This window comes from Buteo buteo, chromosome 4 (genome assembly GCF_964188355.1).
Source record: "Buteo buteo chromosome 4, bButBut1.hap1.1, whole genome shotgun sequence".
NCBI lineage: Eukaryota > Metazoa > Chordata > Aves > Accipitriformes > Accipitridae > Buteo > Buteo buteo.
In genome coordinates, this window is record NC_134174.1 from 54,274,459 (window position 1) to 54,288,198 (window position 13,740).

General features: G+C 40.9%; 1 protein-coding gene across 3 annotated transcripts in view; it reads left to right on the plus strand.

The window, feature by feature from the left end:
* The window catches only part of ARMH3 (armadillo like helical domain containing 3), a 130,040-nt gene that overhangs the window by 34,582 nt on the left and 81,718 nt on the right, over nucleotides 1-13,740 (plus strand). For all 3 annotated transcript variants that reach the window (XM_075026225.1, XM_075026226.1, XM_075026227.1), the window contains exons 16-20: nucleotides 428-486; nucleotides 1,858-1,923; nucleotides 3,621-3,690; nucleotides 5,256-5,316; nucleotides 8,194-8,282. In XM_075026225.1, coding sequence (XP_074882326.1) covers nucleotides 428-486; nucleotides 1,858-1,923; nucleotides 3,621-3,690; nucleotides 5,256-5,316; nucleotides 8,194-8,282 — 345 coding nt within the window. The remainder of the gene's footprint in view (nucleotides 1-427; nucleotides 487-1,857; nucleotides 1,924-3,620; nucleotides 3,691-5,255; nucleotides 5,317-8,193; nucleotides 8,283-13,740) is intronic.

The window sequence follows — 13,740 nt, forward strand, 5'->3', positions numbered from 1 at the left end:
TCTACCAAAGCTTTGCTGCTTGTTTCATAACCTACAGCAAAGGTGATCTTTTTCTTTCAGTCTTGTCTAAGAGAGGGAAAAGTGTGTCTCTGCTGTGGCAGAAAGACGGACTAACCCCAGTGTTTAGAATATCTGTGGAAGTAAAACTGAATGAGACCGAAGCCTCACTGATAGTTACGGTGCTGTTGGAGGTTCAAATCAGAAACTTTGCTGTTGGTGCAGACTGGTGACAAATTGGTGGGATTAGTGGTCAGGCTGGAGGGCAAGTGCTTAATGAGAGTAGTTAAACTGTTAGCTATCATGGAGGAAGTAGGAATATGAACAATCTCCAAGGCCAGGCTTTTGTCTTGCTGCAACAGCTGTCTTGCTCTTCAGCATTGCTAGGCTTGTGTGGCTCATGGAAGGACTTGTTTTTTCTTCTTTGCAGATGAGCACCGGCTACACAGTGGCAAGCTGTGTCTGATTATCCTGACGTGCATAGCAGAGGTAGGTTTCTTCTGTGAAACTGTTCAGCAGATTGTGTGTTACAGGGCTCTGTCTGCATGCACATCCCCTGCCTCCTGTTGAGCAGGTGCTGAAGATCCGCAGTGGTAGTGAGGACTCAGGTGCTTAACGTTTCGCTAATAAACCTGATGTAGTACTGTTAAAATTGACTTGAAACTTGAAAATTGGATCATCTTATTTGGGTTAATCAACTCCCAGGGATGAAGAGAGAAAAGAGTGAACCTAAGCCTTTTCTCTCTTAGCTGTCAAGTGACCTTGTGGTGTGGCTTTTAGATTAGTGATGTGCTAATGGCTTTCAGCTCTGTGCTGTTCACGGTAAACATGGGCAATGCCATATCTCTCCCGCCTAAGAAGGATATGAGTCTGAAAGAAAGCCCCGTGGTTGTAGGCCCCTACAAGCAAGACAAATAGCAAATCTGGTAGTAGGGTGAGAAAGCAGTATCATGGCGCTACATCAGCAGTCCTGGCTGAATGTGGTCCTGTCTCATGGGAAGTATGTACTAATGGCTTGACTGGTATCCTGAATGGTGATTGAGTTCGTGTGGCATTTGCGCTTTGCTTGCTTGCAAGTAAAGACCTTTCATTTGTAACAAAGAATAAAAAGCAGCAATGTTGATAGCCAGTGTAAGGATTCTGAAGTAATGTTTCTTCAGGGTGCAGCCTGAAAGCTAACCATCTGCATTTCAAATATTTATATTTAAATGGTTTTGGCACTTGAGTTCTTCAGGTGGAGGCATAGATAATACAAGATAAGAAATTCTGTTTCTACATAGCAAGGGCATATTTTGCTTCTGGTATTAAAGGGAGGGTATATTTATTACTCAATTTGGCTGTGCATTATCCAGAGGAACCACTTTGATTTAGAGCTGGTCTTAGAATGAGCTTTGCCTGAGGGGTGGGACAGCTGATAAACTTACCTGCTAGTACTGCAGTAAATTCTGGTGTGATGGGTCCATCAAAATGCCGATATAAACCTTCGTCCATGCAGTTACAGGAGCTTGCGTGCTGGAGAATCACCTCGTGAGTTATACAGAACTTGTTAAACTCTTGACGCTGTGGTGCATGCAGTCCAGAGTTTGGATGAGCAAAGGAGGAGAATGGAAAATAAATTGCTAACAAAGCAAGTAGTAGCACAGACTTTAAGTGAAGTGGAATTGGGATCAGAATGGGTTTCCTTTTGTGTGACTGGAGGCATGGGTGGGGACAAGAGGAAGTGACAGGTGGCTTTTTAACTTTATAGCTATATGGTGGGAGTTTTACACTGAAACGCATGTGATTTGAGAGGCAAGTGGAAGGTGTTGGCCACTTGGTTGGCTATTCATATCTCCTCCCTTTTCTTGCTCTTTTCAATAGGATCAGTATGCTAATGCTTTTCTCCATGATGACAATATGAATTTTCGAGTAAACCTACACAGGATGGTGAGTCTTTTCCTCCAGATGATCTGTTACTATTTGGGATGAGAGCACAGAGGATTTGAGTCCCTGTATGTTGAAAACTGTGTCACAGACATCTAATCTAGATTAAGGCATGTGGAAATACTGTGAGAAGTGCAGTAGCTGGGAATGATTTTGAAATCACTCTCAGAATGTCTCACTCCGTCAGAGAACAAAGAGCTGGTTGCCCTGTTGGTGAATTCAGAGGCCTGTGTAGCTGTGGAGGAGCTGTGTATTACAAGGTCTCTGAGAAAATCAGTGGCAATCTTGATCTTCAGCAAGCATTAGCCCTCGTGTGATATATTAATAGCCAGCTGGATTTAAACAGAGTGCTGTAATTTGGCTTATGCTTCATGCTGGGTGGGGTGACTCACCTTCAAGGAGGAAAGTATTTTTTCCAGAGCTTTTTCCTATAGGTATCTATGGAGGAAGTGTCCTTACCTGGCTCATGAAGCTCTGTAGTTACAAGTAGCTTGAATGGTTATCCTAACTTGATGCATTCTGTCTTTGTGGTACTGGCAAGTTCCGCTTCATCTCATAGTGAAGCAGCACTTGGAAGTGTCACTAGTCCAGAATAGAAAAAAACATCTTTATAGCGAGCATACTGCAAGGGTACTAGTGATTCCCACTTAACAGCAAACATGCCATTTGTCCTGCTTTCAGCTGGGATGGGGTTCATTTTCTTTCTAGTAGCTGGTATAGTGTTATATTTTGGATTTAGTATGAGAAGAATGTTGATAACACACTGACGTTTTCAGTTGTTGCTAAGTAGTGTTTATACTAAGCCAAGGATTTTTCAGCTTCTCTTGCCCAGCCAGCAGGGAGGCTGGAGGGGCACAAGTGGGGAGGGGACACAGCCAGGACAGCTGACCCAAACTGGCCAGAGGAATATTCCATACCATGTGATGTCATGCCCAGTATATAAACTGGGGGGAGTTGTTGGGGGGTGGGGGGGGGAGGGGGCAGATCGCTGCTTGGGAACTAACTGGGCATCAGTCGGTGAGCGGTGAACAATTGCATTGGCCATCACTTGTTTTGTATATTCCCATTCTTTTTTTATTATTATTATTATTATTATTGTCATTTTATTATTGTTACTATTATCATTATTATTTTCTTTCTTTCTGTCCTATTAAATTGTTCTTATCTCAACCCACAAGTTTTACTTCCCCTTCTCCTCCCCCCCCCCCCCCCGATTCTCTCCCCCATCCCACTGGGTGGGAGGGAAGTGAGTGAGTGGCTGCGTGGTGCTTAGTTGCTGGCTGGGGCTAAACCACGACACCATTCAATTAGCCTTTCTGGTCTCTTACAATAAAGACCAAAGCCATTTAATACTGCACACGCTGTTAAGAATGCAGATCAGACTTCTGGGTCAGGAGCAAATCAGTATGTTAACCAAGGGGGAGGAATTACTATGTGATTCCCCCCCCCCCACACCCATGATATAACAGTGCCCTCCAGTTACACAGCTAGAAGAACAAAAACCCAGTGGTCAGCATGCTGAAAAACAGGCATAATTTTGCTCTAGCCATGGCCTTTAGGATTAATATAGGTGAGATAGTAGTTGGAGAAAGACAAAGGGAAGCCTATGCTGATGGTACCATTTGCATGAAAAATACAGTAATACACAGAATGTCACTTCAGGCTTCTGCTGACTTCTTTTCATCTTTGTGTGTTTGAAGCCAATGAGACATAGGAAGAAAGCAGCAGACAAGAACCTGCCCTGTCGCCCGCTGGTGTGTGCGGTGCTTGGTGAGTATTGTTAGAGTATGTGTGTGCTTGTGGTTCCTGAAGCATCTTTTGTTCTGCAATAGAAGTATGAGATTTGTGGATTAAGGGGAGCGGTGGATGGACTTAAAAGGAGGGCAGTTAGGTACTGAAGATATTTCCAGCGATAGACTGTCCATCTCTATACCTGGCTGCCTCACAGAGAAATTAAAGCCAAGATTGCTGTTCTGTAGCAAGAAATCCTATATACATTTACAGTAAGTTTTGCAGAAGCCTGTTGGTCTCCTTTACCTGAATAAGTAACAATAGGGAGGGCAGTTGATAAATTTAGAGTTTTAGGTGAGTGTAGTAACAGTTGGTTACAAGTACTTTCTAGATGATAGAATGAGGGCAAACCTACAGAAAGGACAGATGTATGTTGGGGGAAGGTGTTTTCTCAGCATTTAACCTTTTCTGAGCAAAAAAAACAATAGGAGTGTCAGTAGCTAGGTTTTGCATGTGGATATGGAGGCTCAGTTGAAAGCTTTTCATGCAGCATATGATTAGATTCTGACACTTGTTGCTGTTGAGGCCAAAAGCATAAATGGGTACAGAAATGGACAGAGCCTGAATCCCTGAATGACTCTTACGCTTGATGATATGGAAACAGTCTTTCCATATGGAAAACAGCATTTTCAAACAGGTGATTTTTGAAGCCAAGATACAAGTGCTGCATAAAAAAAAAAAAAAAATATCTTTCTGGACTTACCGGTTTTCAGGCACTCTTTCCCTAGATTGTTTTTAATCACTATTGAATCATATTGCTGGGCTATTAGTACCCCAGGAAGTTACATCTCACAATTGTTACCACTGGCATGGGTTAAGCATTTTTATACTGAAGTTGTGTTGGGCAGAGAGCACACACACATTCAGCTCATGTTTATTAGCTGAACGATAGTAACTTATCTCTTTCAATTGTATTTCTCTACTCTTTGCCTCTTATCCTCACACTGGGAGCCCTAAAATGTTAAAGAGACATTCTCCCTTTTTTTTTAACCTTTTTTTAAACTTTTTTTTCCCCCCCCGAATGAGCCTTAAGCAGAAGCTTAGTCTGTGTTGAGATCACACTAGGTTTACTTGCTTCAGGATTTATTTTAGGGGAAAAATTAGGTGTTCTCTACATTCTCTTCTCTCTAAACATCTAGGCTGTACATTGTTTCTGGTAGGAATGATTTTTCTAAAATGTGCTTCTCAATGGAATTTTCCATTAGTGACAAGGCTTGAAATATGAGAGCAATTCTAAGCATCAGAATTTGTGGTGTATTCTTTATTTGACTAATAGTGGGGAAAAGCATATGGGGAAGAAGTGCCTCAAAGCAAATTACACTACATGCCCTCAGTTTCCAGTAGTTTTTTTTTTAATTCCAGAGAATGTCTAATTCTCTTTAAAGTGAACAACAACAACAAAAAAGGGAAATTTCTCTCATCTAAGTTGGACTATCGTCTGGTAGAGGTAGGTAGGCAGGGTAGTTTGACTTCCTCATTGTTGTCTACTAGAAGTTAACTACAGCTAGCTCAATACTTACTTTCATAATTTTCTTTTCTGTCAGATTTAATGGTTGAGTTCATTGTAACACACATGATGAAAGAATTTCCGATGGATCTCTACATGTAAGTATCTGTGGGGTGACTCGTGATTTTGTTTGAAGTTTGAATTTGGGTGGATTCTAGTCAGAGCAATCTTCTGGCTGAAATAACACTGTGGTTGATGGGGAGCAGGATGGCTTTTCATGAACTCTTCCAGCAACTTTTTCTACTTCTAAAATGCTCTGTGTGCCAGAAAACTGAAAGCAAAATGAATTTCCACCTTTCAGGCCAATTTCCTAATCTACTTGATCAAATACAAAGAGCTTTTCAATCTGCAAGAAGTTTCATAATAGCAGTCATTGCAAGAATCCCTACTTCCAGAAGTTGAATCTTGGTCTAGAAACTGAAAAGACAGTTTTGAAAAACCAAGGATGACTGATGTGAGGCCTGGAAGGCAATGTGGACAGGAGGGGAGAGGTTTAAGCCTGAAATAGCCTGCTAGGCAGCAAAGGGTAAAACCTAGCAATGGGGAAAAGGAGAGAAGAGGACAGGGCTACACAAGAGCACTCCATGTGTCCCAGGAGGCCCCTAGAATGCTTTGTTCTGCTTTAGCCTGGAGGGCAGAAATAGGATTTAGGCAGATCATTGGCTTTGCTCTGACTGTACAGTACTGAATTTCCCCAAGGCTTGAACAGCACTATATTCTGTAGAAGAGATAAAGATACATAGGCTGTTTTCCCTTAAGGTAACTTTTCAGCATGTTCTGATTTTGCCCAAATAACCCTGCAACTACAGTGCTTTTGAAAGGGTTGTACAGTTCACTTATGAGTGTGAGAAATGTTTTTTTTAATGACAGTTAGAGAAGTAGTTGTAGATGGGTGTAGTGCGCTGGAATTTCACAAGAAACGTGTGAAATGCTTGGGCTCAAATGTAAGGTCACATCTAGAAACCCCCTGAGAGTAAAAATAATGAGCAGTAGCAACCATCAGTGGACATCTGTATCCATTCATTTTGGCATGTTTGTGCAGTCCTTTCACTACACTGCTGTCTGAAACCATCCCATAGCAGACACAGTTATTGCAAAGTGGGTGTTCTGAATGCACAAATAGTGTCATACTTCTCTGCAATACATTTAAAAGGTGACAATATGAAGCTGCTCAAGGGAGGGCATATTAATATTTAAAACAAATCCAGGTTGCTTTGACTAAGGGTGTTTTTTGTCCATTATGTGTATTATGAATACTCAGCACAAAGCTAAAAAACAGAGACACCCTACCAGGATGGATAACTTCATAACTAAAGCAGTTTCATAACTAAAGCAGTGTGGTTTGGGAGTCTGTAGGCTGGTAGCTGGTGCCCTGGCTCCTTAGGCTAGGACTGTTATGCCCCTCCTCATCCCTTTTTTTCCATGCCTTGATTTCACCCAGAAAGCTGTATGCTACTGTATGCAACCACAAGGTTTCAATGCTGAGATATGTTTGCAGAGTATTTTGCATTAACAGCTGTTGTAATTACAAAGAAATGTTTTAGCTGTTGCCAGGTTCTCTCTGGTCAGTGCCTTAAATAGTTTTTTTTTTGTAGAGGCCAATTTTAGTCTTGCAGCCACGCAAATACGTAGGTGGAAAGGTACTGGGCATTGTCTGGTACCAGTAACATCAGAAATAGCAGGTCCCTTCCCAGAGCAATTGCTGTTCCTGATGTGAAGACAGCTGTCTGTATTCTAGCTGGTTTGCTTCCTTTTCTTGGTTGAATTTATGAGAATCCGGTTTGAAATACAGCACTTAAAGTGATGCTCAGCTATTAAAATGGTTTTACCTTATTTGTCTAAAATCAGTTTCAATCCTTACCCCATCATGCTATTTCGGGGATCATCTAAGAGTCTGAAAAGAATAATGTATACCTTCTCCATTTTATTTCTTAAGGCTTTTTAAAGCCTTATTTTGAACTCTTCACCCCATTTTGAGTAACTTCCATGCAAATTTTTAAAATTTGATTTTTCTGGGTTTGTCTGATGTGTAGTGTCTTTCAGTAGTGTCTTTTCAGAGGGATGTTGATATTAATGAGATAATGTGTTTTTGAGAAAGGGATTTGGGGAAAAGAATTTCTCTTTTTCAAAGTCTTCCTTCTGTTTTTTCTAAATGTCAATAAATAAAAATAGCTTGGTCTAACGTTCAAATTTGTATATATTTTTTGTCTTGTCCTTAATGATAGCTTATGCTAGAGAATTTACTAATTATATTGTATATTTAGTTCTGACGTTATTTGTGAAGAATGTGCACCTAAGAGTTTGCATAAACACTAGATGCTATGGAGACCTACAGGATTTGGAGACTGAACAAGTATACTAGCTATATGTTGGGGGATTTTACAGCTTGTAGGTGTATTGCTTGATCATTCCAAAGTTCATACTTAAATTATTTGTTTAAGGAGGCTGGAAAAATTGACGGAAATATCTTTTTTTTAATATAATTAAACTGCGTGCCTCAGTCAAACTAAAAATCTTGCAGTTTGTTTGACTCTGTCATTTCCTTTAGCCTCATCATTTGGGCCAAAGAAACTGAAAGGCTCCGTTGTGTCCAGATTTTACAAAATCTGAGCGCAGCATCTCATACATATGGAGCCTGCAAGTTAAGTAACTCCTTTTGTGGACCTTATGAGGCCCTCAGGTAAGGGTAGCAAAGAGTGGAAAGTATTAATTAAATATAAACAACAAACTTGCATTTCTAGTCAATCCAATCATGTTGAGCTTAAACTGGCATACAGGCCTCTTTCTCTTGTCTCGTCTGGTTCTTTCTTGCGAGTGTTGCTTCCCCTTGGAGTCCAAAACCATGAGCCTCATCCTCCTCTGATAGGCTTTGAGTTTGTCTATTTCCCTGCTGCTGATTTCAGAGACGTTTCCAGGTTTGATGTAGAATTGCTGGGAAATGCAATGTAATCCATCCTTTGCCCTCTGTTTTCTAGACGGTGCATTCAGATTGTGCACAAGCTGCTGTGCTACCAGAAGAAATGCAGAGTGAGGCTTCATTACACCTGGAGGGAGCTCTGGTCAGGTATTTGACTGTCTCTGCAGATGCAAAGTATGAAAAGCCCAGAGTGTGTGGCTGTTTGGTGGCCATGACTGCTTGTTCCATTGCTACAGGCTTAAATAGCAAGTGGCAATTCTGTTAAAGCATCTTTATTTTGCTTCTTAGTTGCTATGTGCAAATTACCTCTTTTGGAAAGTCAGATCATTATCATAATGGTAGCTAATTTACTTTCTTGTCTGGCCATGATCACCATGGTATCCAAATGTCTTTGTTTTTCTGTTTTATTACCTGAGTCCCTCTTCACCTGATTGGAGAAATGGAGTTATGTTTTATGCAGTAGTGTTTCTCTCTGTTATTTGTGAGTAGAAAGGAGGTAGGCTCTTGGGTAAAGGGAGGTGGACCTTACTTTTCTTTTTTACTGTAAGACATGGATACACATAGAGTAGTGCGTGCAGCTCCTTCTGAAGAGAGCAACCTGGAAATGTCAGTGGGAAGGAAGAGAGGCTTTTAACTCTGACCTTTGCATTGACAATAGATGGTCTGGTTCATGCCACTGGTATCCTGAGGTAGATGAGTATTATGGGGTTTGACTCATAATCTAGTGGACATAGCTTTGTAAGACTGTTTTATGATGCAGTCATTGTGTGGGAGGTCTGAGGAAGGGGTCAGCAGAATGGATGATGAGACCTAACAGGCTGCTTTTGTGGATGTGGTGTGTGCTTCTGTTATTATCTTGCAAGCAGTGAAGTAGCTCAGCTAGGCAAGTACAGTTAATCCCCTAGCTGTTGCGGCTTAAACAAGAGGTTTATGAAAATTCAAGGGAACGTGGTCCTAATTGTGTGTTCCTGGAGCTGTGCTTGAGACCTAGGATCAGTGACTTTGCTGGTGTAATGCAACTCCATCAGAAATCTGAGAGAGGATGACTTTTGAAAAAGGTGCTGATGAGTGGTTTGCGAAGCTGCTCTCAATTAACACTGAGTACTTCCCTTCAGTAGCTTTGCACAGCTGAGTGTATGTGCAGAGAAATGAACCAACAATCTGAGTCACTTTCAGTTATTAAATTTTCACCTTGTGTGACATTTGGCCTGTTCAGACTTTTTAAATTATTCTTGTAGAAGGTGAAGTGGGTGCCGCTAATTAAGGGATTAGTGATTTCTTTTTGGTTGTTTTCTACTGAACAGAGCCCCTAGAGGCATGGTTGCAGTGTAGTGCTGGTTCACGAGAACACCATGGGCAGTGTGGACATCTATTGTGAATCGAAATTGCATCTGACAGTGTGTGTGATGCCTTCTCAGCAGTTACCAGTGAACCAGATGCATTCCTATTTGGCCAGGCTGAGCTGGGTCTTTCCTACACACTGGCAGTATGGAAGTCTCAGATATAGTGCTGTTGCTTGTACTGTTCCACAGTTCAGAGAGCACACTTTTAGGCATCTTTCAATCCTTAACTTTCCCTATTTGAGGGGGTGGGGGGAGAATAATCCTTGCTACACACTGAGATTCAGTATCATGGGATATTCTTTTTAGCTGTCTCTAATTAGCTGGTGTTTGTATAGTGCTTTGGAAATGTAAAGTGCCTTAGAAGTATTAAGTACTGCACATACTTCAAAAGCAAAGCAGTAAAGTAAAAAGCACTCTGGTCAGGTTTCTGTGAAGGACCTGGAATGCCTGCACACTGAAGAGCTCCATGCTTACTATAGATTTCTGCATGTTTAGGAAGATCCTCTCATGCGGGAGTAAATTGCAGTAAGAAAGTTTCAAATTTTTTTCTTATAGTGTGTTGAGGTGAACAGAGAGATTCTTCAGTAGCTGCTAGGTGATTCATAGAGGCTGGGAGGCCCTGGGTTGAATGGTACGTGCACCTGCAAAAGGGCACATCCTGGCTGCTCCAGGTGTGTACTTCTAGAGCGCTATATGTGGCAGACTAAATGCTAATTGCCAGCCCTAACTTGAGCTGTATTTCATAATTAACTCTTACCGCTGTCAAGGCTGCTCTTTGATTACCCAGAATGCTGCTGCCCTGGATGTGAAAGAATGGCTATTTTTCTGGTCTTGATCTATCTGACAGACGATTCCAAACCAGAGCACAAGGACTTCTGAATTCATTTCTATCCTTTATGTGAGTATATTCCCCTTTGGGCTTTTATTTTGGATCGAAGAATTAGCTGTTCATCCAGCAGTGATAACTAAAAGGGAGCAGCTATTCACTGTAAGGTCTGAGATCTCAGGTTGCCCCATCAGGTGTGCTTTACAGAAGGTCTTCAAGCCTACACTTGTCTTCTTGAATGACAAGGTGTGTGATGACTGAAGCAATGCCCCTGTTGTGCAGCATGGATAATAGCAAGGGAAGCCCCCCAACAGAGCTGAGTGGAACAGAAGCTGGAGGTAATTGGTGTAAGGAAGTATTGAAAGAAGGGGAGAGAATTCTACCTGGCACATGAAAGGAGAAGAGTCATTTCAGGCAGAAAATTGAGTGGGAGAAGAAGACAAAGGGAATACTGTGGGGTAGGTAGTCGGTATAGGGTGTGGAGGAACTGAGATAAAGGTGGTAGGTGGAAGCGGTAGCAATGTGTGGAGCCTTCTGTTCACTTGCCGATTCTAATGTTAGCTAGTCTCTAATTAAGGAAAGCCACTTGTGTGTCATCTGATGGATAGATGCTCTTCCTTTGTGGGTGCTTTGTCTTCAGTATGGAAGGCCAGCAGCACTTTGAGAGTTTCTGCATTTCCTTTTTTGATTTTAAGTTGCAATGATTGCAGAGAAAAGCAGCGGAGCCCAGTGCTTGGCATCTCTCAGGACACATATCAGGCTGTTTGTGCAGTCTGTAATACTTTATAGTTTTTGGATATGCCACTATGTGGCACATTGCATAGGTATGATCTTAACTTCTGTTGGACTTCCTTTGTCAACATCTGAGCTTGAGGAAGAGCAATATTGTTACTGAGTCTTTTGTTGTGATTCAGCCTTAGCTTCGTTATTAGATCAATTCTTTCATACTAAGTTAAGGGGCCAGGACCTTGGCACTCAATACAATATAAAATCTCTAGCTGTGCTGACCAGATTACCAAAAATGTTTAGCTGACAGAGAATGTTGCAGGGGTTTGAGAGCTGGAAGCAGGACTGACAGGAAGGAAGATCTGTAGGTGGCAAAAGTAGTATATATAAGCTGGCTCTAGCTAAAAGTAGTCTGAAAATAAATATCAGATCACTAGTGGAGCTAGATTCTGGAATATCCTGGAAAGAGTGCTGGAGAGTGAAAAGCAATTGTAATTTGATTAGCCTATGAAAATGATTACCAAGCGCAGTTACTGATAGGTGGACCAGACATTCACATCCAGAGATGCCTCTTGATCTTGGTTCCTCTTTAATGGACCTTTTCAGCAGATTATTAGCTTCAGTACAATCATCTGTGGTAGCTCTTCCTTTTTGAGCGCTGAAGAAAATCTTCAGGTTTTTCTTCTGTGACAGTGTACCATTACTGGTCACTAGCCTGGAAATTTGGCCAAGGTCAGAAACCGTTAAGTGGATATGATTTTGTTGACCTGTTCCCTTACTGACATTTTGGCCAATTGGAAATCTCCTGGACTGTTACGCCAGGTACCTTATACTTTTTAAACACTGATTTATTGAATGTCAAGTGTAAGGTAGAGCTGATACGGAAACTTTACTCAGTAACAACAAGTTCCCTGCTCTCAGAAATAGCATGTTATGCCTAATGTTTTTCTTAAGTTCTGCTCCTTGTCATGTGAAAATGAGGCTGATTTTGCTGGTCATTAAGGCAGGGTTTGGGTTTTAATTATTGAACTCTAACTAGTTTGTACAGCACTTGAGTGATGGAAGGTGCTATATATGTTGTTGTTGTCAAGCACGTATAAGCTATGCCAAAAGAGTTTTCATGAGTCATTTAAGCTTTTTATATAAAAAGACCTCATTTCTTCAGCTCCTCCCACCTCAAAATTAGTAATGCTTGAGCAATTCACTCTGAGCTTAGGGGGTGCAGGTAACTTCTTCGCAGTTGCTATGGTTTGCTTTAAGCAAAAGCCATGTTTAAAGAAACAGAAAAGCAATTCTAATATAGACTTTAAATAGCAAGAGTAGATCATAAAAAAATCTTAAAAATAATGATGAATAATGGTGAAATAGCTATTTATTAGGGCAACTGAATGTAAAGTAGGATTAAAAATGAGCTTTGCCATTATTAAGCATTGAAGATCAGTTTCCAAATTATTGTTAACATAAGGGCTACAGTTTCTTAGCTTGTAGCTTAGTTAATTTGATAGATGCTGAATGCACTGTTAAAATGAAGGTGCTTCAAATGTGTAGCACTATGAAGAAGTTAATTTTTCTCTGTTTTTATTTTAGGATTATCAAAACAGACTTTTGCAATGCTACTGGACAAAATATACTTTTTTCCTTTTTGTAGACTCTTTAGATCTTTTTGTCAGCTCTTGTATTTATAACATGAGGATAATATTGCTTTCAAAATCTTTTTGAGTGAATACTAAAGAGGTGAAATGTTCCTCTGGAACTTCTTAAAATAAAGAATTTTTTAGGGGAGAAAAAAGCCCACTTTCAGTTTGTATAACACACTTGCCCTTATACAGTGCATGTTTAAGGTGGTATTGTTTAGTCACCTGTACTTCGCTTTGTTATTTCTGTGGCTGAAATATTATTACTGATAGTATTTGTTATCTATGGCATTTCTGGTTCTCCAACTGTTGATCAGGTCTACTTCAGCCCTCCAATTTGTGTTGCTGAACAGATTGGAAATCAGGTGACATTGTGTCTCCCCTTTATCTCTAATCCTGCTGTCACTGTCATATTCTGCAGCAGCTACCTGGCAAGGGAAGCTTGTCTCCTTGCAGCTCTGGTGGAGTCAGGATTCGTATACTGGTGTACCAGACAGTCTAGTTCACTGGTAAAATGCCTGATCACTGAGTGCCATGAGAGTTTGAAAGACTATAGAGCTGCTCAGCCAGTTAGCAAATGACTTAAAGATTTTAGGGAAAAGAATTAAAGACCTAAAATTTGACCTTCTAACAAACTCACAGCATGTCTTATGTGGCTTTAAATATGCTACCAAGGTACAAGATCCAACAGCACCGTCTTCTGCATGCCTCTGAAGTCTTAAGAGTTCAGAGGAAGCAGTCATGGTCCAGCTGATGGTATAGATAAGGCTGCTGTGGTAATTTCTGCTCAATGAAGAATTCTATAATGTAGTAACAAAGAAAGAAATGTCTTTAAGCTGTGAAGGATGTTGCAAGCATAAGAGAACAGTCTCTTCAGCACAGCAAGTTCAAAGGTAACTAATAAAGGTCATGTGTAGGGATAGGGTAAAAGGAACAGGAGCTTGTGTGTTAAGTGTAAAAAACTTCCGTAAAATGAAATCTAGGGTGAGTAAAGAGGAGGTCTGTTTGTCTCTGTTAAAGGGTTCTACTTGAACTTACTGCTTTGGGAAGAAAAAGGAGTCATTATGTGAGACTTG